Consider the following 23,390-nt stretch of genomic DNA (forward strand, 5'->3'; position numbering starts at 1 on the left):
AAAAGCTGTTTAAAAAAATTGTTTCTGTTTTCTGGCTACTCAAGCTGATTATACCATTTTGTGGTCTAATTGCCTGCCAAACTTCAGGTTGGGTTTTAAAATGAGCCGTGAAACCTGGGAAAGATTTCAACCTCTTGTACCCATTAAAGTAATATAAAAAGTACATGTGTTTACTAGCTTCACCCTTTTTAGCTAATGAAATACAGGGTCACCAGTTCTGCCTTTCTTACAGCGTTGTCAATTTGCTTTGCAGAAAGTAGTTAAGGAAAGTTGGGCTCTTTAGAATTCTGAGCTGTGTACCATTATTATTTTGAAGACACAGGAACTCCAGAGAAGCAGAAAAATATTTCCACCTCTATATTCTTAACAGATCTTTCAAGTGACCTGACTCATATAGCCACAGATTAGGTGGAAAAGTCAAATTAGCACATACTTAAAAAGCAAGGATTGATCACTATGGGGCAAATTTTGGTTTAGCTGGAGTCAGGAGTAAAGCCTCTTTTACCTTTAATGGGACCAGGATTTAGCCCTAATCAAAATACGAGGTTTTGACAAATTGTTTCTCATTGCTTTCGGCTTTTCTTAACATCAGTAAGACCCTAACAAAGACACTTGAAAACTTTTAGACATGTAGAGTTCATTGCTCAATGACCTACCAAGGACAATGGTATGATCATGTGGCCTATTAGCGACTGAGTCATGCTCATGCATGATTCCTCTTAATTTTCTATGGAGCAGTTTTGCTTTTATTGTTTTTATTTTTAAGTACTAACTGTCTTAAAATCAAGGCATATACAAGTGCAGAGCATTTATAGCAATGTACTGTGTTATTCTGGTGACACCAGGTGTTGAAAGGAAAAAATGTAATGCATTCCATGTTCAGAAACATGCATTTTTGTATTTGTATTTGAAGTAAAAATTGAATTGTGAAATAACAAATTGTTTCACTAATACTTTTAGAAATCCATTTTTAAACAAATGTCAGAATGCAGAGAATCAAAAGTGGCCCTTTCCTGTCTCTTCCCTGGAATGACCTATTTTGCTATACAATCATAGGACTGGAGGGACTTGCAAGGTCATCGAGTCCAGTCCCCTGCACTCATGGCAGGACTACATATTATTGTTTGATAAATACAAAAAGAAAAAATATTTTTTCTTTTTGTAATGGCTTTACTATTGTACACTGTTTCTGTTTTCCCAGGAATTTTGTGCCTGTTTTTCAATTTACAATTGAATTTAGCTCAGTAGCTCACTAGTTACATTGGGCTAAATCCACAAAGGGCACTTAGGCTCAGTGTGGAACACCTAACTCTAGGCAGCCTGTAACCTAATGGAATCCACAGCCCTGAATTAGGAAGCCATGGTTCCTATACAACACATAGGGCCCTACCAAATTCTTGGCCATGAAGAACACATCATTAATTGTGAAATCTGGTCTTTTGCATGCTTTTACCCTATACTATACAGATTTCGTGGGGGAGGCCAGCGTTTCTCAAATTGGGGGTCCTGACCCAAAAGGTTGCAGGGGGATGACAAGGGTATTTTAGGGAGGTCACGGTATTACTACCCTTACTTCTGCATTGACTTCAGAGCTGGGCGGTCGGAGAGTGGTGGCTGTTGGTAAGGCACCCAGCTCTGAAGGCAGCGCCCTGCCGGCAGCAGCGGAGAAGTAAGAGCAGCAGTACCATACCATGCTATCCTTACTTCTGCACTGCTGCCTTCAGAGCTGGGTGGCTGCACAGTGGTGGCTGCTGACTGAGGGCCTACCTTTGCAGACAGCAGCGTAGAAGCAAGGGTGACAATACCGTATTATGACATCCTTAATTCTGTGCTGCCTCTGGCGGTGGCTCTGCATTCAGAGCTAGACTTCCGACCAGCAGCCACCGCTCTCCAGCTGCCCAGCTCTGAAGGCAGCATCACCACCAGCAGCAGTGTCAAAGTAAAGGCAGCAGTACTGCAACCCCCCCTACAATAACCTTCCGACCGCCCCCCCAACTCTTTTGGGTCAGGACCCCTACAATTACAACACCGGGAAATTTCAGTTTAAATAGCTGAAATCACAACATTTACAATTTTTAAAATCCTGTGGGTCAAAGGGAGGCACCTCTCTCTGCCTGGAATGCACTGCCTTGAATGCTGTCCGGCAGTTAGGTGTCTAGGCCTATTCCTGCCACACAAAAATAAACCTAAGAACATAAGAATGGCCATACTGGGTCAGACCAAAGGTCCATCCAGCCCAGTATCCTGTCTACTGACAATAGCCAATGCCAGGTGTCCCAGAGGAAGTGAATATAACAGGTAATGGTCAAGTTATCTCTCTCCTGCCATCCATCTCCACCCTCTGACAAACAGAGGCTAGGGACACCATTCTTTACCCATCCTAGTTAACAGCCATTAATGGACTTAACCTCCATGAATGTATCTAGTTCTCTTTTAAACCCCGTTATAGTTCTAGCCTTCGCAACCTCCTCAGGCAAGGAGTTCCACAGGTTGACTTTGCGCTATGTGAAGAAGAACTTCCTTTTATTTGTTTTAAACCTGCTGCCTATTAATTTCATTGGTGGCCCCTAGTTCTTACATTGTGGGAACAAGTAAATAACTTTTCTTTATTCACTTTCTCCACATCACTCATGGTTTTATATACCTCTATCATACCCCCTCTTAGTCTGCTCTTTTCCAAGCTGAAAAGTCCTAGCTGCTTTAAATTCTCCTCCTGTTCCAACCCCCTAATAATTTTAGTTGCCCTCTTCTGAACTTTTTCTAATGCTAGTATATCTTTTTTGAGATGAGACTATATCTGTACGCAGTATTCAAGATGTGGGCGTACTATGGATTTATATAAGGGCAATAAAATATTCTGCGTCTTATTCTCTCTCCCTTTTTTTATGATTCCTAACATCCTGTTTGCTTTTTTGACAGCCACTGCACACTGCGTGGACGTCGTCAGAGAACTATGCACGATGACTCCAAGATCTCTTTCCTGATTAGTTGTAGCTAAATTAGCCCCCATCATATTGTATGTATTGTTGAGGTTATTTTTTCCAATATGCTTTACTTTACATTTATCCACATTAAATTTCATTTGCCTTTTTTTTGCCCAATCACTTAGTTTTGTGAGATCTTTTTGAAGTTCTTCACAGTCTGCTTTGGTCTTAACTATCTTGAGTAGTTTAGTATTGTCTGTAAACTTTTCCACCTCACTGTTTACCCCTTTCTCCAGATCATTTATGAATAAGTTAGGACTGACCCTTGGGGAACGCCACTAGTTACCCCTCTCCATTTACCATTTATTCCTACCCTTTGTTCCCTGTCTTTTAACCAGTTCTCCATCCATGAAAGGATCTTCCCTCTTACCCAGGACAACTTAATTTACGTAAGAGCCTTTGATGAGGGACCTTGTCAAAGGCTTTCTGGAAATCTAAGTACGCTATAGCCACTGGATCCCCCTTGTCCACATGTTTGTTGACCTCTTCAGTGAACTCTAATAGATTAGGAAGATATGATTTCCCTTTACAGAAACCATGTTGACTTTTGCCCAACAAGTTATGTTCTTCTATATGTCTGACAATTTTATTCTTTTGTTTCAACTAATTTGCCCGGTACTGACGTTAGACTTACTGGTCTGTAATTGCCAGGGTCACCTCTGGAGCCCTTTTTAAATATTGACGTTACATTAGCTATCTTCCAGTCATTGGGTCCAGAAGCCATTTTAAAGGACAGGTTACAAACCATAGTTAATAGTTCTGCAATTTCACATTTGAGTTCTTTCAGAACTCTTGAGTGAATGCCATCTGGTCCTGGTGACTTGTTACTGTTAAGTTTATCAATTAATTCCAAAACCACCTCCAGACACTTCAATCTGTGACAATTCCTCTGATTTGTCACCTACAAAAGACAGCTCAGGTTTGGAAATCTCCCTAACATCCTCAGCTGTGAAGACTGAGGCAAAGAATTAATTTAGTTTCTCCGCAATGACTTTATTGTCTTCAAGTGCTCCTTTTGTATCTCGATTGTCCAGGGGCCCCACTGGTTGTTCAGCAGGTTTCCTGCTTCTGATGTACTTAAAAGGTAATAACAAAATGTGTTTTAAGTTTTTAGCTAGCTGTTCTTCAAACTCCTTTTTGGCATTTCTTATTACATTTTTACACTTAATTTGGCAGTGTTTATGCTCCTTTCTATTTACCTCACTAGAATTTGACTTCCACTTTTAAAAAAGATGCCTTTTTATCTCTCACTACTTCTTTTACATGGTTGTTAAGCCACGGTGGCTCTTTTTTTAGTTTTTACTGTGTTTAACTTGGGGTATACATTTAAGTTGGGCCTTTATTATGGTGTCTTTAAAAAGTGTCCATGCAGTTTGCAGGGATTTCACTCTAGTCACTGTAGCTTTTAATTTCTGTTTAACTAACCTCCGCATTTTTGCATAGTTCCCCTTTCTGTAAATGCCACAATGTTGGGCTGCTGAGGTGTTCTTCCCAGCACAAGAATGTTAAATGTTTTTATATTATGGTCACTATTTCCAAGTGATCCTGTTATAGTTTCCTCTTGGAACAGATCCTGTACTCCACTCAGGACTAAATCAAGAATTGCCTCTCCCCTTGTGAGTTCCTGTACCAGCTGCTCCAAGAAGCAGTCATTTAAAGTATCGAGAAATTTTGTCTCTGCATTTCGTCCTAAGGTGACATGTTCCCAGTCAATATGGGGATAATTGAAATCCCCCACTATTATTGACTTCTTAATTTTGATAGCCTCTCTAGTCTCCCTTAGCATTTCATCGTCACTATCACTGCCCTGGTCAGGTGGTCGATAATAGATCCCTACTGCTTTATTCTTATTAGAGCATGGAATTACTATCCATAGAGATTCTATGGAACATGGATTCATTTAAGATTTTTACTTCATTTGATTCTACAATTTCTTTCACATATAGTGCCACCCTCCCTGCCCCCCCAGCACAACCTGTTCTGTCCTTTTGATATATTTTGTACCTCGGAATGATTGTGTCCCATTGATTGTCTCCACTCCACCAAGTTTCTGTGATGCCTATTATATCAATATCCTCCTTTAACACGAGGCACTCTAGTTCACCCATCTTATTATTTAGACAGTGGCGGTGCCCCTCTTATAATCTTTAGCTCAGTGGTTGGAACACACTCCAGAATGTGGGAAACAGAGGTTCAAATCCCCCCTCTGCTTGACATGACCTCATATCTTCCACCTCTCAGGACAGTGCCCTAACCACTAGACTATGGGGTATATGGGGATGGGCCTCTTCCCTCCTATTGAGTCTGTTCCACTTTGTATAAATAATTAAATAATCATTAGAAAAGAAACTGGAATTTGGGTCTCCCACAGCCTGGGTGAGTACTCTTAACTACTGGGCTGAAGTTTATTAAGGAATCACCACAACTTCCTCTCCTTTGTGTGAGGCCCAGTCTGTTAGGTGGCCTCTGAGAATGCCCACTGGATTGTGTCCCACAGGTGGGATAGGTGGAGGAATGCCTCAGTTGAGGATTCCACCATAAAATAGGTACTTGGCATCAGGACGTAGGCATCTGTACGATCACTAGCAGATTTTTAGGCACCTGGCAGACTTTATTAGTGGAAAGTTAAGTGCCTATAAGTTTAGGCACCTACTTGGGGTAGGTGGCAGCTGAGTGGCGTTTTTGAGGATCTAAATTTTGCACTGCCTAAAGGGGTAGTTAGGCAACTAAGTCCATTCGAGGATCTGCTGCCTTGTACTATTTTGCTTTCTCTTTTTCCAGTTAATTAGCACCAATAAGTAAACGTTTGTCCAAGGGTGCTGGTATAACATTAATAAAGGCTCATAAGTATCCCTAGATAATTGCTGTCAAATATAGAGCAAATTCTATTGAAGTTATATCATAATCTACTTGGAGACAGGAGGGCTGTCTCAGCGATTTGTATACTTAATTGCATCAGCATTCAGTGTAGATTTATTATGGTGGTAAAGTCCTCTTCCACTAAGTTGTTAGGCCATGTAGTCCATTTAGACAGTTGTGTATATTTTGTAAAGTGAATGATTATCTTTAATTTTGATCAGTTACTAATTTCTCCAGTCCCAAACAGTATAATTTTTTATGTTTAGGTTATTTTATATGCTTAAAAATGTAGTTGTAAAATCTAAATCAAAATTGTACTTTGCTTCCAGTTTCTTAGTCCCTGCTGACCTTTGAAATTATGCTTTTGGTATGAATGGCCATGAGTGCTTATCTGCTCTCAGATATAGGCCACACACCCTGACTAGGATCAAAACTATCCCTCTTCATGCCATTTGAATTGTGTAACCCACAAATGAACAATCAGTCAACAATGTTTAATCCAATCCTCCTCCCCAGGCATGGCTGCTCCTCAGGTTCCTAGCTCACAGCTGCTCAGCCCACTCCTTAGGTCCTCTGTGCCCAAGAGCCCTTGGTCAAAGCAGCCACTTTGTGAAGCTGTTGCTTTCCTTTTTATGTCAGTCCCTCCCATAATAGTGTTGCCATGTGCTGTGGAGCTGGCTTCAGCAGCTGCCTCTAGAACAGATCATTAAACTCTTCCTCCCCTTGTCCAATGTGAGGCACACACCCCCTCTTCATAATGTGAAACACCTATTTTGTGGGCCAGATCTAGTGTGCTTAATAAATTAATCAAACCTATAGCAGATTAGGGATTTGAGGAGATGAGTTAGGAGATACCAAATGCAGTGCTGGGATCCTTAGGATCTCTCGGGGGAAAGGGGCAAGAAGGGGGGAAAACTAGGATCCTGACATAGCTGCAGAAACAACAACAAGCCAGCTCAGCATGAGGAGACAATTGGGGAGAAAGGGCCCACTGCAGCAGATATGAAGCTTTTTTTATATTACATTTACCAATGGTGGCTAATTTTGTAGGCTCAGGGCCTGGGGAAGAGTTTCTTGGTTTGTATAAAGGGTGGATAAAGCCTTGCATAAAGGAGCAAGCATCCACCTCTTTCTAGGTCACTTCCCCAATCTCCATGGCATAAGAGGCAGAAACTGACCATTACCAGCACTCCTGGGGCAGTTTCCTTTTAAATCTAAAGTCTTTGTATCCCTCTTGAGCTCTCCTGGCTGTTGATGAAATGAGGCTTACACCATTCCTTGCCAACAATTCCACCTCATGGATGAAGCATTTATACCAGTATGAATTAGAGCAGTCCTGAGGATATTCTGGCTTGTGTTGGGGGCTAAAAGTTAACTTTGCTTGGATTCTTCTCCCAGAATAGCTTACCGAGACCTGATGATCTGGCCCAAGATGTCCAATTTTTGCTACATCGCCTATGAAAGACCTAACATGCCTGGTAGCCAGGTTTTTACCCCTGTGTTAGCTAAGTTCTTCCCCTGGAACAAGTAACCAACACTAGGGAGCTTATAAGGACTTTACTTTGATACCTATCTGGAAGGGACACTGTGTTTTAGGATTATGATTTCCCATACAGGCACTAGAGTAGGCTCCCCTACGTTGGAGGTCTCCGAGGCATTGCTGCTATCATTATGGGATCACTGACCACATCCAGATCCCTGGATGACCACTTCACCCGCTCTTCAACTCCCATCCAATCTCTGAAATGATGGGACCAGACCAGAGATCTTACACACACCCGGTTTCTGAGGACCTAGTTCTGAGGAACACATTTAATCCCATTGTTGCCAAGGGAAGTGGTCCCCCTCAGAATGCAAGAGGAGCTTCAACTGGCTGAAAATCAGAGCAATTGGAAATGCCATAACAGCCTCCTTCTGTCTGGTTCAGAGTGACAGCTGCACTATGGTTAAAGAGACAAACTTTTGAGGTCTGTGTAGCTATGTAGAGCTCTGTGTAACTTGAAAGTTTGTCCCTTTCATCAGTAGAAGTTGGTCAAGTAAAAGGTATTACCTCATCCACTTTGTCTCTCTACTATCCTTGGATGAACATGGCTACAATAACACTACAAGCTGCATTATGGTTATTTGCATTGATCAACAATGTGAAATTCACAGCTGAGAACAGAAACCATTTACAATCCTCCTTTGGAGGATCTTTCAGTTTTGGCATGCTGTATAGATGACAAGCTCAGCTTCCAGGCTATCTTATTGATTCCCAGGACCCTCTCCAGGGGAATGAAATCTGGACAGTCAATTTTCAGTGCTTCAATCAGTTTTCCTCAATGAGAGAGGACTTCCTAGTTTGGCTTACATGCATCAAACAACAGCAAAAAGTTGGATATTTTGTGCTCTGGACATTGAGAGGAAAACAAACACACACATGGAAGTTAGTTTGACTAATTACATGAAAAGGTATCTATCTCACACATGCTTTTTTTCCATTGCAGCTCTGGTGACCAGGAAAATCAAGGATAGTGAGCTCTGTGTAGCTTGACAAGCGTTGGTTCTCCTCTCCAAATGACTTGTCAGTCCATCTTCTATAGGGCTTGTTCCTCATCAAAGATTACATGATGGGTTACCAGTATGCTGCCAAGATCCAGACAAGTTCTTACTGGTGGCCTGGAAAATAGAAGTTAACTGTAATTAATGTGGTTACTCTGAGCATCTGATTTTGTTAGTCCAGAAAGTAGGATCTACTGCCGTAAGGTACGTCTTCAGTTTCAGGAGTGCTGAACATGATCTCAGTGCAAAAGTTCCAGTCAAGGCCTGCTGATGTTTCCTTTTTGACAGATTCATCAAGGCCACAGTGCTTTCATGTGGCTCTGCTGGTGTTCTACAGACTTCTTCTGGAAGAGAGAGTTTGGCATTCCATATCCACATTTCTAGAATCGTAAAAGCAGTGGTGAAACTCTGCCAGCCTCTCAAACTACCCAGCACCAGCTGGAAGCTGAATTTATTTCTGAAACATTTAATAGAGCAGCCTTTTGAGCCTATGGCTCTTTGTATTTCCTCTTTATTTAAATTGGCCCCTCTTGTGACAATCATCTCTGCAAGATGGTTCAGTGAGAATACCTTGCCAATCAAGAAACTGTTTCTACAATTCTTTCCTGACAAAATAGTTTTCCTTTCTAAATTCCTTTCTAAAGTTGTTTCTAACTGCTAAATCGAGACATCACATTGCATCTGACCCAACCAACCTCATACTAAGGATTTAAGATGGCATCACCTGCAGACTTGTAGAGTTGTTGAATTTTACCTCAGACAGAACAAAGTCTCTCAGGCAAACAAATGCTTTGTTCATCTTTTATGTTGGCAAGAACAAAGACATAAAGGCATCCGAAGCAACCTTCTCTTGGTGGGATAATCAGCTGGTGTTCAGTCTAATGGGAAGAATGTTAAAACTTTATTCCAGCTAAGAGCACGTTCTAGGAGACCTGTTTCAATTTCTTGGAGAGAGAGAGAGAGAGGTAGAACTTCGCTGAGCAGTCACCTGGCCATCTCTCCAATCTTTTATGAAGTGCTACAAGATGGTTATCTTCTCTTTTAATGCTGCATTTGATGGCTTGTTTACCTGGTGCATTAGTTTGCACTCGAGGGATATAAATTCTACTGTGTTGCATACTATCTGGCCCATTTAGACCCTGGTCGGGCACACTAAAAGTTTCCTAATTAGTATTAATGTAGTGCCGTTTGAAATTGGACATTAATGTGCACTAGGGAATTTTTAGTGCTTAGCAGCAGGGTCCACTTGGGTCCTTTAGTGTGTCACACCAGTACATGCTGGAATTTAGACTCCTCTAGGGCAGACTAATGAACCATGTAGACAAGCCCTGAAACTTGCAGTCTGTTGTGCTCCCTATATCCTCTCCTTTTCTTTTGAGTCCTACTCAAATCATCTTTGCACTTGCTTTGTTCCAAGAGCTAACACACAATAACTGGAACTATTCTGGGAATTGTTATGTAAATTAATGTGCTGACCTGGCTGCAAAAGCTCTGTTCCAATTTTAAAAATGCCTGTATTCTGCCTTGACAGGATATTGGTACTTACTTTGAACCAATGTGGGATGTGTGGTGTGCTCTGTTGCATGCAAATACACATAGCAGTGTTTGTGCCTGCACTGGGCACAAACAAGGTGCGGTATTTTCTGTATTTTTCTTTAATGCTGATTTGGCTTTAACCCACTCTACCTTTTTTTCCTGCTGAAAGTGAAACAATGCCCTAGCACTTATGCCTGTAAGACAGATACATCTGTATATAAAAACTGAAGCTTGATGTCCTGGAGTGGAGATCAGATTCTGGCTGGTTACTCTGGCTTGTTTATATAGCAGGATCACAAGATGGACATTTCTTTTGTTTGGTGACCTTCCCTGAAGATCGTTCAGACACTTTTATGTTCATTCACATACTGTTAACTTTTGGGATGAACAAAATAATATTTTGCAATATCTGAAAAAAAATTGCAGCTAAGTTCGTCAAAGTGAATGTGACAAAAATGTTGCTGATTTTTACAACAATGCTAATGAATTAGTGCTGGGAACTTTCACAACATTGTGATTCCTGACAAAGGGGATATTTTAGCTATAGTTACTAGTTGTAAATATCTTCAAGATAGTAATGTTTAGATTTAGGTATGCTAAAATATCTAATGCTGGAGTGCAAAGGAAGCTGTAAAATAGGGTGGTGCAGTGTTACAGGTACTCCCCAGTAGTGTCCAACATGGCATTGGTTACTATAATGCTGTTGTTTGTTTTCACAAACCAGCACTTCATAGTTTGAGAGAACAACTGCTGAGAGGAGACCATAACCTCTTGATTTCAAAGGAACCATCATTTCACTGGTGCCTCTGTGGTTAATGTAAGAAAGGTGTTTTGCCATAAACTTTTCTGAGGTATTCAGCAAGGTTGGAAAGGGGTCGGCCCAAGCAGGAAGCCCTTGTCTGTGCCATAAAGAAAATAGCAAGTAACAAAATGAAAGCATCAAAGAACCAACAGGATGCAGTCCCAAGAGTCCTTTCTGGCATGTTGGTCCTTCTTGAAAGTTAGCATTGAGTGAAGAGTGACCTTAAAATTCATTTCATTCAAACAGACTGAGCTCAAGTTTAAAGTTCAAGGCATTTTGTTTTTTCACCTGTTTCCTACAGTTTCAAGAAACTTCTGAAGAATTAATGTGTAACTATATCTGGTCACTGAGCCAACAGTAAGAATTTTTCTCAAGGGAAAATAATGTTACTGTATAAAGGGAGAGAAATGGATACGTTTCTTAGTTGCAAGAAAATATTTCAACAAAGTAAAACCCAAACGGCTGTTACCATGATCCCTAACATCCCTGGTGCTGCTGCACTAGTGCGGTCTCCTTTTAAAACCAAATAATTGTCTGAAAAATCATGGAAAGGATGTTTTATTATGGGATTTACAGTTGGACATATTAGACAGTAGTTTTGTCTTAGAGACAGCCTTCGAATAGAGAGTCTAATTGTGACAGTTTAATCTAATCTGAAATTACAGGTTGACTAAGCTAACATTTAGCAATAGGTCTGGCCATCACTTTCACATAGTGTTTGAATTGTTAGGCAGTAAGGTGGGGGAAGCACTAAGCAGAGACTCAGTCATTAGACAAGCTTATAAGGGAATACCGTATTTAAACCTTGTTACAGCACCAGCCCTGTTTGTTTCTAGCATTTTTATAGCTGGCTTTTCCGCTAACCCAATTACAGTTTCTAATTTCATGATCCGAAAACCCAGTTACTTTAACTTCTAGTATTTAAGTCTAGTCCTGACAAAATGACTAGTGATAGCTTGCATCAACAGTTTGCCAGGCTGTCACTCATAGTTAAAAGAAATAATTTGAAGGGATGACATACAGATTTCACTCACATTTTCCCATGAATATTTGAATGAATGTACTTTTGAATGGGTTTGTTTTGCCCAGGAAGCTAGTGTACATTATAGGGTCTGATTTTCTGTAGTCTAAGGTAGAAAAGGTATGAAGTGTCAGACTGGATTACCCGAAGAGGCACCTTGTTTGTTTTCACTGTTGAATATTCAGTCTAGGAGTACAGCCTAGAACTATTTTTAGAGTGTGGTTTAAAGTCCTAAAATTAGATCCTGCTCTTTAGTCTCTTGCCACAAGGTGGCTAAAAATGTACTTAAATCAGACAAAATATAACTATCAGAAATTATGCTAATAATTTGTAATTGTTTCTGTGATGCAGTAAGCAACAACTAGGGTGGGAGACTGGATTTATTGTTTATTATGCAGAGAACTGTATAACTTGTTCTTATAGGAAACTACATTCAGCAACTATCTTCATCAAGTACAAATGTTCACTGCTCTTGTTTCAACCATGGTTAATGTATTTGTACAGAAGTTTGGCCGGCCAGGATTAATGATTAGTTTTAAAGTGTATTTACTGCACAGCAGTGCAACAGCTTTTTATTGTTGCGTCTTTTAACAAGTCACATTTTTTTGAGGCATAGCCACTCAGGCTTTGTTACATTAGACAGATATGTTACATTTAGATGAGGGACAGTGATTGAAACTTCCATTTCCTAGTTGATCTTTACATGGTAAATTCCTTTTTTTAAATATTGTGTCACAAACTGGAATTTTTAACAGAAACCCAAGTGGTAAATCTTGTGGAGTGCTGGGACTGCATTAGCTATTTTAAAATAGATTCAAATGAAATGATATTAAACATTCAAGTACACTTTGGTAGTAGAAAATGTGATGCATACATTTCTCATTTAACAGTCCTCCCACTAGAAACTTTTTCAAAGAGTAACTTCAGATGTACAGTAGGGAAAAATCTTCTGTTTAACGGAAATGAAGCATATCTTTTTCTTACAGATGCACCATTTACTGTTGAGCTTTTTGTTTGCATTTTAGTTTTCTCCTTTTATATTTTAACTTATTAACTCTGACAAGTAACCTCTTGATTGTGAACAATTTAATTCACAATTCATTTTTCTGATTCAAAGTGAACACAAGTGCCCTAATCCCCTAATGGGAATTAATTGCATGTTTCAGTGCTTAACTCTGATCCTTCCTCAATCCCCACTGGGACAAGTTTCTTCCTGAAGGATCTGTGTTTGTTATTCAAAACACAAGCTGAAAGGTAATGATTTTTCTTATAAAAGGGAGCCAGAGCAACCGAATATTAATGTTCATTTTATTGTAAGGGAATGAGTTGTATCGCAAAACTCATTTGATGTCATGAATGGTAAATTATACTGCACTAACTTGACAACACACAGACCAAATCAGTGTGATCTTTTTTGCCCCAAGTGGGGGGAAAGTTTGTTTTTTATTTTGTTTTGGGCAAACAATACAATATTGGGAAGTCATTTTTTTCCTCACTGAAGTAATAGCATTATTCCAATGGTCAAATGGGTTGCTGGCTGTTTTAAATGACAATCCTGTAGACCAATAATGTGCCCTTCTGAATAGTCCAGCTCTTCCCCATCTGCCATAAATATTTGGTAGGTTACTAAAATAAAAACAATTAGCAGAAAACATGTTAATTCAATTTTGCTTTTAAAGGTTTTCTTACTATATTTGAGTTTTGTCTAATAAACCTCTCTCAAAAAGGAGTGTTAGGCTCACCTCTGTTGGGCTGCCACACTGCTGTGTTGGGTGAAAATGAGAGTCTCAAGGCAGCTTAGTGACTTATAGTGAAATTTGTTAGAGCATCAAACAGTTTGAAACTGCTTTTGTTACACACACACAAAATGGGGGAGGAATAGATGAAGCTAGGTTTTTTTCCCATACCTTTTCATAAAACCACCCCTTTCTCCCACACTAAGCCCTAGGACTGTTATACTCAAAAATAAAATAAAGATTCAGAAAATGTATTCACAACCTGTGTTCAAGTGACACTCAGGAGTGGTCTAGGCAGGGTAATGTAAGGTAAGGTTGAAGTGCATTGGCAGAACTGGATATGAGGATTTGGCTAGGGCTTGAACAACATTCTGTGCTTGCCTTCTACACCAGCTGAAGTCAGGCTGTTGTTTCACTTTCATGAGCACTGAAATTCACCATTCTTTTCCCCTCCCCTCACTCCCCCACCGCCCAAATGCTGGGTGTAAATCATAACATTTGTACTGTTCATTCAGAAAGGACTTGTAGCGGATAAGCTTGTGAGAACACTGTCCTCTGGTACTACCCCGTCTGTAAACTTTGTCATTGAATAGTTGTTACAAGCACCCCGGAGCACCTTTTTCTCTAAATGTATGAGTCTAACATGTCCTGGCACTTGTGACCATTGCTTTCAACTCTCAGTGACTCAGTTGTGATCTAATTTTCCCTGAATTCCCCCGCCCAATCTGGTGTTCCTATTATTTTCAGTCTGAATTCACAAATGCTGAGGTTACAAAAGATTCTTCAGTACATTACATGAAACAACCCCACATCATACTATTCTTTTTCCACTATGCTTTTGATGTGCCTCACTTTGGGACATTTCCTCCTGTTTCTGAGCCTATTGGCACAGTTGTAAAATTCTCTCCAATCACTGGTGCTACTCATCCTCTGTTTCCTAAGGCCAGAGCTCAGGTTACTGCTACTATAAACATCTTCAAGGCTCTGTCCTTGCTTTAATGTTGGGACCAAGCTTGCAGCATCATATGGAAAAATAAGCCTTATTGTCTCCTTCTCATTTAAATGCTCTTATGTAACATAGCGCGATGATGTTATGCTGTGTTCAAACACCTGAATTTTGCTTTTAAATGACAAACGCTAAACCACTGTGTTACCCTGTATGACAACTAGCCATGCAAACATTCATACTGAAATGCACTGCTTCTGCTCTAGGACAGCAGTGCACTTCCTTCAGTGTGAAATAAGGACTCTCAAATGTGCTGGGAGGGTAGCCACACACTTTTCCACTGAGGTGGAAAGCACCCAAGTGGCTATGACTCACTCATTGCTATCGCTAGTCCCAATAAATCAAATGTAGTCTTAAAACCTGCTACACCCAACAGACCAAATTGTAATAATTAGCAGAGGAACAGACAGGTAAAAATGTAACTGCTACTGTACATTTCCACATTGGTTTTGGTAAAGGACATGTAAATTGTAGTGCAGTTGTTTTGGTAACTGAAATGGCTCCCCGGGTTGCTTTTGGTATGTCACAAAGCATCATAGCACAGTAGCATTAGCATGGCCGTAGCAAGGCTCATGTAAACATGTGAAAGAGTGAGCCAAGCTATGTTCTAGTTTCACTATGGTTCAAAAATACATCTGGTCATTGTTGTGGCTGCTGTAGTGAAATAATGGAAATTAATCTGTGTATAGGAAAGAAAATTAAAGATTAATAGAATTTTCCCAAACAATATTTATGCTGGACTTGAGCACAATGGATAGATGCTGTTGCTGCAATTTATCTGTTTAAGATTGATCATGTAACAAAATTCCCTTGCTCAGTTATTTCCAGATAGTTTTGTGTGTGCATGTACCTTCAATGCATAGTGTACACTGAATTTTCATTTTATGAAATAGATTACACTGCTCTACAGCCAAAATGCTTCTGAAATAAATGTAGTCTAACTTTACTAATTCTGGGTCACTGAGAATGAAAATGATGCTTAAAATTGTTGATTGGCTCTAGTTTTCAAGATATGCTATTGGGTCAGTATATACGACCCTTGACTTGGGAATGGCGGAGGATAAGTGAGTTATAAAGGGAAGGGATCTCAATTTAAACCAGAAATGACTAAAATACATCTTTGACTGGATCTATGAATAAATCTATGACTGGGTTTGGACAGTACTTGCTTTAGGCAAAACAATGAATGATGCAATCTGAAGCTGGTATTGCGTCATACATGATATGAATTGCATCATGTTATTCCTAGAAGTCATGGATGATGCAATCATAACGAAGCTTACATCACTCTGCTCAACAAATTGCCCTATATCAGCTCTAGAAATCATACAGTGTCGTGCTCTCTTATTTGTCAGTGTTTGATTTTGCAAAGGGACACATTTCTGTTTAGCCAAAGTGAGCAGAGATGCCTCGTACTTGTGTGAAGAGTGCAGATAACTTCTGCTATGTTTGTGGTGAAGTGACTTTTGCATCACAAAAGCGCAGTATAACCACTATGGTTAAGAAAGCCTATCACCTTTATTTTGGCTGCAAAATTGGAGATCAGTACAAGAAGTGGGCCCCACACATATGCTGCAACACTTGTGCAACAAATCTTCGCCAGTGGTTGAACAGGAAAAGGAAATCTATGCCTTTTGCAGTGCCAACGATTTGGAGAGAGCCAACAGATCATACCAGCAATTGTTACTTCTGCATGGTGCCTCCAATTGGGGAAGATGTGTCAAAGAAGAAAAAGTGGACTGTGCATTATCCAAACATTCCATCAGCTCTACGCCCAGTACCCCACGGAGAAGGACTGCCGGTTCCTGATGCACCAGAATCATTCTCACTTGAGTCAGACGAGGAAGAGGATGAAACTTCTGGTCCTGAACCATCAATGTCACAGGACCCACATTTTCTCCCATCCTCCTCCTCTGAACCACACCTCATAACACAAGGTGAACTGAATGACCTTGTCAGGGATTTGGACTACCAAAGAGTAAGGCAGAGCTGTTGGGCTCTAGACTACAGCAGTGGAATCTCCTGGCAGGCTATCAGGGCAAATAGAGCCCATCAATGCTTGCAGACTATTGCTGGACAGTGACAAGAGATGCTCCATTTAATGAATACAAGAGACAAGCCAAGAAGCGCCGAGTAGTTACTGAATAGGACTAAACTATATACGTAATGGTTTTTTGCCTTTTGTTTCATAATAAATTTTATTTATATAACCCTTTTGCTGATTTTTAAAGTGTTACATAAACAGGACAGGTGAAATATTATCATGTAAAGCAACCATAAACACATGAAAAGACCTAGGTTTACAATTTATGATTAAAACTCTACTATCTACACAATATACATAGACATAAAACGTAAAAACTTAAATATCTTAGAAACAGTAGCCAATCAGTTGTTTTAATTGTCATATTTGAATTCAGCACATCAAAATACATAATAAATATCACATTTTATCTCTGAAGCAGACGACTTCTCAAAAATGTAGACCAGTGTTATTAGTAATACTTATTTTTGTCTCTGTTTCTTCTGTAGGTAGAATGGCTCGTGTTTTTGTGTATGGAACCCTTAAAAAAGGCCAGCCCAACTACCAGCACATGATAAATGGTACCCATGGGAGAGCAAGATTCCAAGGCAGGGGACGCACTATGGAGAAATACCCTTTGGTGATTGCAGGAAAATATAACATTCCTTTTTTGCTGAACATCTCAGGAACTGGACACCATGTTACTGGAGAGATTTATTCTGTTGATGACCAGATGCTGCAATTCCTTGATGAATTTGAAGGTTGCCCAGACATGTATCAACGTACTCCAGTGAGAATTGTAGTAGTAGAGTGGAAAGGTAAAAGCAGTGCACCTGAAGAGAGGCCAGCTGTTAACAGCATTATGGAATGCTTTGTGTACAGCACAACTACCTACCAGCCAGAGTGGATAAATCTCCCTTACTATGACAACTATGATTCCTTAGGGAATCACGGTCTTCATTATGTGCTACGTGAAAGTAGAGATTAAAAATGAAAGGTAACAAAATGTATTAAGAAAATGCACTAAACACGTGTTGATCACAAGCCTCTCTCAAGTAAATCTACAATACTTTTATTGAAGCACCTAAGACCTTTTGTAACCTTTCTAACCACAAAATCATTGATTCTAACATTATTACCATAGAGATACAGACTCTAATGCCAAGCCTGGGAAAATTTTACTTGTTCCCTTGGCCAAGATGAATAATTGTTTTTGATTAGTGAGTAAAATACTTTAGGTTTTTTCTTTCTTTTGTAAAATCAAGGTAAAAGGGCAGCTGAGTAGAAAGGTTCTTCACACTAACTGTTAAAGTTTCATGTCATGTTTGTAAAACTGGTAAAACAGTAGTGCTACTGCAAGATAATGAAATATGGCTGATTTCAGTATATTGGAAAAACAGCCCAGATTACTGCATGACAATCCTCAGTCAGTATCTGTCTCAAAAGAAAACAATTACATCTATGTCAAGTGATAGAAATAGTAGTAAAGAGAATTAGAAAATCCTGAAAATAGAATGAACTTCTCTCTGTGTGGTGTAACAAATTGTGCCGAATTTTGTCTCTTAAAGCTAACTTGATTGTAACAATTGTTTGTAAGATCCACTGGGTTTATAACATGTATTAGGATAAAATCTTGGGAATGTACAGGAGTTAAATTTAAAATCATGTTTTTATTTTGTCCCACTAGACCATCCCAGCACTCTTGGTGCCATTACAGTGAGTAAATGTGGGCTCAGGAACTTCTTGACAGCTGATTTTAACTGCCCAGTACATTATAGGACTTTTTTTTAGCCAAGTACTTTGTGATATAATAGCTCAGAAGTCTCTAGGAAATCTTTAATACATGAAAACTGAACTGTTTGAATTTTGTTTTTTAAATATAAAAAAGGATTTAGTCTTTTTCTTTTGCACTATTTAGGCAAACACTTTTTTCTCTTGCTGCATGTTACCTAGTAGGTCCTCTACTTCACATGTAATATTCAGAGCACATGCTACATTCATTCTATAAACCTGTCAATGAGGGGAGGATGCGCGTGTGTGAAATGTAATGTGTAGACTAAGCCACATTACACTTTCAGTGAGGTTCCTTGCATTGGGGTTACAACATCAAGGTTATATACCAGGGATCAGCAACCTTTGGCACGCAGTTCGCCAGGGTAAGCCCCCTAGTGAGCCGGGCTGGTTTGTTACCTGCCATGTCTGCAGGTTCAGCTGATCGCGGCTCCCACTGGCCTGGAGTGGCGAATCGCGGCCAATGGGGGCGACGAGAAGTGGTGGCCAGCACATCCCTCAGCCCGTGCCGCTTCCTGCTGCCCCCGTTGGCTGAACTGCAGATGCGGGCAGGTAAACAAACCGGCCCGACCCGCCAGGGGGCCGGTTTGCCACGTGGTGAGCCACGTGCCAAAGGTTGCCGATCCCTGGTATATACTTCTGATGACAATGGGAGATCTTCACACTGATCCAGGGAAGAATATGTTCTTATTTAATAATTGTAACTGTTGTATGCAGAATCACGTGGAAAAATTATACAGGGTACTTTTAAACATGCCACTAAGATGGATAGGGCTTTTATTTCAGGCTGCCTGACACACTGAGTCATAGTTCGGTTTTCTTCAAAACTGTAAGGGCTAAAAACATTTTTACTGAAACTTGGAAGAATCTTGCATTGTTTCTTGCTAAATTTCTTAAGCAGACAGTTTTATCCTATACTGCTGTAAAACTACGACATTGGAATGGATATACTGTTGAATTAAGTATAGTGATGCTTGACAAAGTAAAGTGGTCTGAGTATAGGACAGGGAGGGGGCAGGTCTACATTACAATCTTACGTCGATCTAGGTTAGTAAATACTGTGGTGGCTGATGTCCACACTACTCACCAGGAGCACTTCCATCGACTAGGATCGGGGGGAAGCCATGCCCAGAGTCCAATCAGGGAACTGAGAGCCCAGGGGGAGACAGCTGATGTAAGTAACATAGTGTCTACGTTGACACTGTGTTGCCCTAATTACACTGCCATAAGATCTATGCCTCTAGTGGAGGTGCAGTTGGAGTTATGTGAGTGTAGTAGGTACCCCATTGGCCAGACAAGGCTGTAGTATAGACAGTGATATAATTAGGTTGACATAAGTTGCCTTATGTTGACCTAACTATAGTGTAGGTTAGGGCTTAGTCAGGATAGGATCACGCCTGCCTGAATTACTCTTTCTGTGGTTTTAGACAAATCACTAAGGGCTTAGGTAGAAGTAACTCAGAAATCAAGGACATACTCTTAGCCAAACTGGAGATAGCCCTGTAGTAAGGTTCTAACATCACTTTCACCCTGAAATGAAAATACCTCTTGGATCAAACACTTCAAGCAAAGTGGCCCTTTGGGGAAAATTTCTAGCTGAAAATGAAAGTCAAGGGGATTTAGGTACCTAAGTCACTTAAATAATTTTACCCTTCTCCATTATGGAGGGGCCACAGGAATGCTAGATAGGAGATCTTTCTAGTAATTGTCTATAGTAGTCAACCATTACACTAGGAGAGAAACTGGTGGCATTTCTACCCAAAGCAAAATAAAATACTACTACTGCCCTCCTAGGGACTCTCTTGGGTAGCAGTACAATCCAGAGCAGGGCTGATGACAGAATTAGGCTCACAGGATAAACACTTGGCCTGAGACTGCAGCAACCAGGTTTGTGGGAGCTGTACACAGCAGGCTTAGGGTTTAATGCATTCTTGTAACTGTGGGTGGGGTGGGGTGGAAAGAAACCTCTGCAAAACTACCTAAAGTGAAGATTCAGCTCCATGGCAAGTCTTTAAATGCGGGACCTGTTTACTTCCAGGGTGATCTCTGGCATTCAAGAGAGCAGGGGTGCTGCTGGTGAAAGGTCAGTAACCACTATCTACAGCGGCATGTCAGGATGCTGGAGAAGCTAATTTTAGTTTTGGAATAGAGTATAAACAAAGATCCAACTTCAACTGATGATTCCAAGTAGTTTCAGATTTTGTATAACTTTCTTTCGCTCTGGTTATTTGGAAGTAAAGTAATGCAATTCTTACACTGCAGCTTTACAAGAATATCTTTAAGCAGAGCATAAGTTCCCAGTTTGGTACCAACTTTCAGTAAACACTCTGGCTCACACTTCCTTTTGCCTGCAGTAGACAACAATCACAAATCTAGACCAAATGCTCTTTTGTTTTAAAACAAATTGAAAATGTTCTGCACAAAATACACCTGATTACCACCTCAGCTGGTCTGAGGCTTTAGAAGTGTGGGGGGTTTTCACCAGGAATCACAGTTCTTTCAGCTTTGGAAGAACCACAGTAGGTTACTAGAGAGACACACATTCATTTTTACCAGTCAGGAATATAGACTTGCTTCTCTTCCTTTATAGCATCAACCAATGAGGGACTAGGTTTAGAACAGGAGTCAGCAACCTATGGCACGTGTGCCAAAGGTGGCACATGAGTCGATTTTTGATGGCACGCGGGGCGGGCTGAGCCCACCACTGCTCTGAGGTTCCAGCTGCTGGCCCCTCGCCAGCCAGGGTCCCCGCCGCAGCCCCACTCACCTTGCTTCCGGTTGGAGTTCCAGCACAGGCCCCCTGCCAGACAGGATCCAGGCGTTCGGCCCTGCTCAGCCCTACCAGCTCCACTCACCTCAGCTGCCGACCTGGGGTTCCAGCCGGTTAACAACTGAACACTCAGAAGCCTGTGTGCAGCTTAAAGTATGGAAATATGTGCCACCAGACATTGGAAAGCTCAGCCAGGGCAAGGATCACACTAAACTGATAAGATCTGCATTTTAATTTAGTTTTAAATAAAGCTTCTGAAACATTTTGAAAACCTTGTTTACTTTACATATAACAGTAGTTTGGTTATAGACTTATAGAGAGACCTAAAAAAAAGGTTAATGTATTACCGGCATGCAAAGCCTTAAATTAGAGTGTATACATGAAGACTCAGCACACCACTGCTGAAAGGTTGCTGACCCCCAGTTTAGAACATCTGCTGCATTTTTTTTTTTGTCTTGGTGGTGGTAGATTTGTTCCACATTTTCCAACTTTACAGACATTTTCTAGGTAAAAAGAACAGGAGTAGTTGTGGCACCTTAGAGACTAACACATTTATTTCAGCATGAGCTTTCGTGAGCTACAGCTCACTTCTTCGGATGCTGGAGTTGATGGATTTCCACTCCATATGGCTAAATGCAGTGCCTTGCATACAGGTAGAGGCTTCAAAATTCTGTAAGTTACAATGCATCTGAACAGAAATCAAACACTTTGTAGTTATTGTTTAGGGGTAATTGCTCTGTTTACTCACTGATTACTTTATCAACTATTCTGGACAGTGGGCCTCATGCACATTTGAAATGGCAGTGGCTGAGATTGAATATTGTGTACTTTAAAATACATTCAAAGAGGCGTTATTTAAGCAGAAATGTTCCATTTTTATTGAGTTGTATTTGATACTGAAAATCAGGAGAATTACAAATCTTATGTACAATTATTTATAGAAATAAAAATCTGACATTCATTAGCGGTCTTAATATTTGTCTGCTGGATAGAGAACGTCACTCATAAATATGACTGTATAGAATTTGCTCCATAGGAATGTCTGTTTTACACTTTTCTCTGTATTAATACCTTCATTTTATATGCTGGATATAAATAAAGAGTTAATTGAACTGTATGATGATATGAAGGACGCATGTTTCATTCCAGTTCTATGAGCAGATCTCCTTCCCCAACAGTCTCACCAGCTTTACAGTGCACAGCTTTCACCTACAGTGTGAAGGTGAAAATAATTATTAAATCTTCCCTGAAAACATGGCTGTGTAAGTTCTTTAGCATGCGCAACCCTCATTAGTGCATGTACCTGAATGTACAGTGCATACACAGAATAAATGACAGATTGCTGAGTAAGAATACTATAATACCTAGTGCTTTATCAGTAGATCTCCAAGCACTTCACAATCTTACGGTGACACTTTCTGCAAGGCAGCCACACAACCTGAACTCTACCCCACAGAGATGTCAAGAACAACTCAGAACACTGTTACCCCTCCCTAAAAAAAGTCATAAGTAAAAATAACAAGGTTAAAAAAGTCAAAGAACCACAGTTGTCAAATAAAGGCAATTGTATATTTAGTTTACACTCATGTTCACAAAGTCAGTTTCCTGACTATTTCTTTTTTTTTTTTTTTAAACTAGTCCCACATACCCAGTATATGGAATTGCAGAGTATAGAGCATGTTTTATTTCAAATATGTACAGCTCAACATCTTGTAGTAGCTGAAGACTCTACACTGGCAAAAACATTGTGGGATTTTTTTTAAAAACAGATCTTTATTTTCTAAATCAGTTTTCCTCAAACCTGCCAGATCTATATGTCTGAATCTTTTAAATAGCTACTTTTAAATTCTGAATGCAAAAAGATTCCCCAAAATTAGTGCGAAAACACTTTACTTAATTAAAAAACAACTTGTCTGTTCTCACAGCAGTTTCAGTGAATGGGATCCCCTATGCTTTCTGAAATGTACTGGAGTCACCTTGGCCAACGCCTATTTCTGACACATGTAGAGTCTAGAACCTTCATCAGGCAAAACCAAATTGCTCCCTCATTTTTATTCATTTTACAAACATTCATAATAGATGCAAATTAAGTAAAACCCAAGCCACTTGTTTTAGCAGTTAGAATATAAGAACAGATTTTGGAGGTGGAAGACAATTCAGAGGAAAAAAGGGAAACTGAGTATCTTCCAGCTCAAACCAATGAAACTGAACAGCATGAACTAGATTCAAAGGGACAAATCTAGTCCAGCACCAGGAGTACCGAAACACATCATCTCCACAAAGGCATGAAGTTGTATTTGCTGTGGGAACCATAACTCTGA

The 23,390-nt window shown here is 40.1% G+C and overlaps 2 protein-coding genes across 4 annotated transcripts in view; one reads left to right on the top strand and one right to left on the bottom strand.

Annotated features, from left to right (window-relative positions):
• The window catches only part of GGACT (gamma-glutamylamine cyclotransferase), a 37,405-nt gene extending 19,253 nt beyond the window's left edge, over nt 1–18,152 (top strand). The window contains exon 2 of the mRNA XM_050951976.1: nt 17,018–18,152. Within this exon, the coding sequence (XP_050807933.1) occupies nt 17,023–17,496 (474 nt within the window). The 5' untranslated portion in view covers nt 17,018–17,022 and the 3' untranslated portion in view covers nt 17,497–18,152. The remainder of the gene's footprint in view (nt 1–17,017) is intronic.
• The window catches only part of PCCA (propionyl-CoA carboxylase subunit alpha), a 445,042-nt gene continuing 429,284 nt past the window's right edge, over nt 7,633–23,390 (bottom strand). For 2 of the 3 annotated variants that reach the window (XM_050948393.1, XM_050948418.1), the window contains one exon: nt 21,824–22,278. In XM_050948393.1, coding sequence (XP_050804350.1) covers nt 22,210–22,278 — 69 coding nt within the window. In that variant the 3' untranslated portion in view covers nt 21,824–22,209. Of the gene's footprint in view, nt 8,502–21,823; nt 22,279–23,390 lie in introns of those variants that run through there. The other variant, XM_050948397.1, reaches the window with a different exon arrangement.

The sequence above is a fragment of the Gopherus flavomarginatus genome, chromosome 1 (assembly GCF_025201925.1).
Source record: "Gopherus flavomarginatus isolate rGopFla2 chromosome 1, rGopFla2.mat.asm, whole genome shotgun sequence".
NCBI lineage: Eukaryota > Metazoa > Chordata > Testudines > Testudinidae > Gopherus > Gopherus flavomarginatus.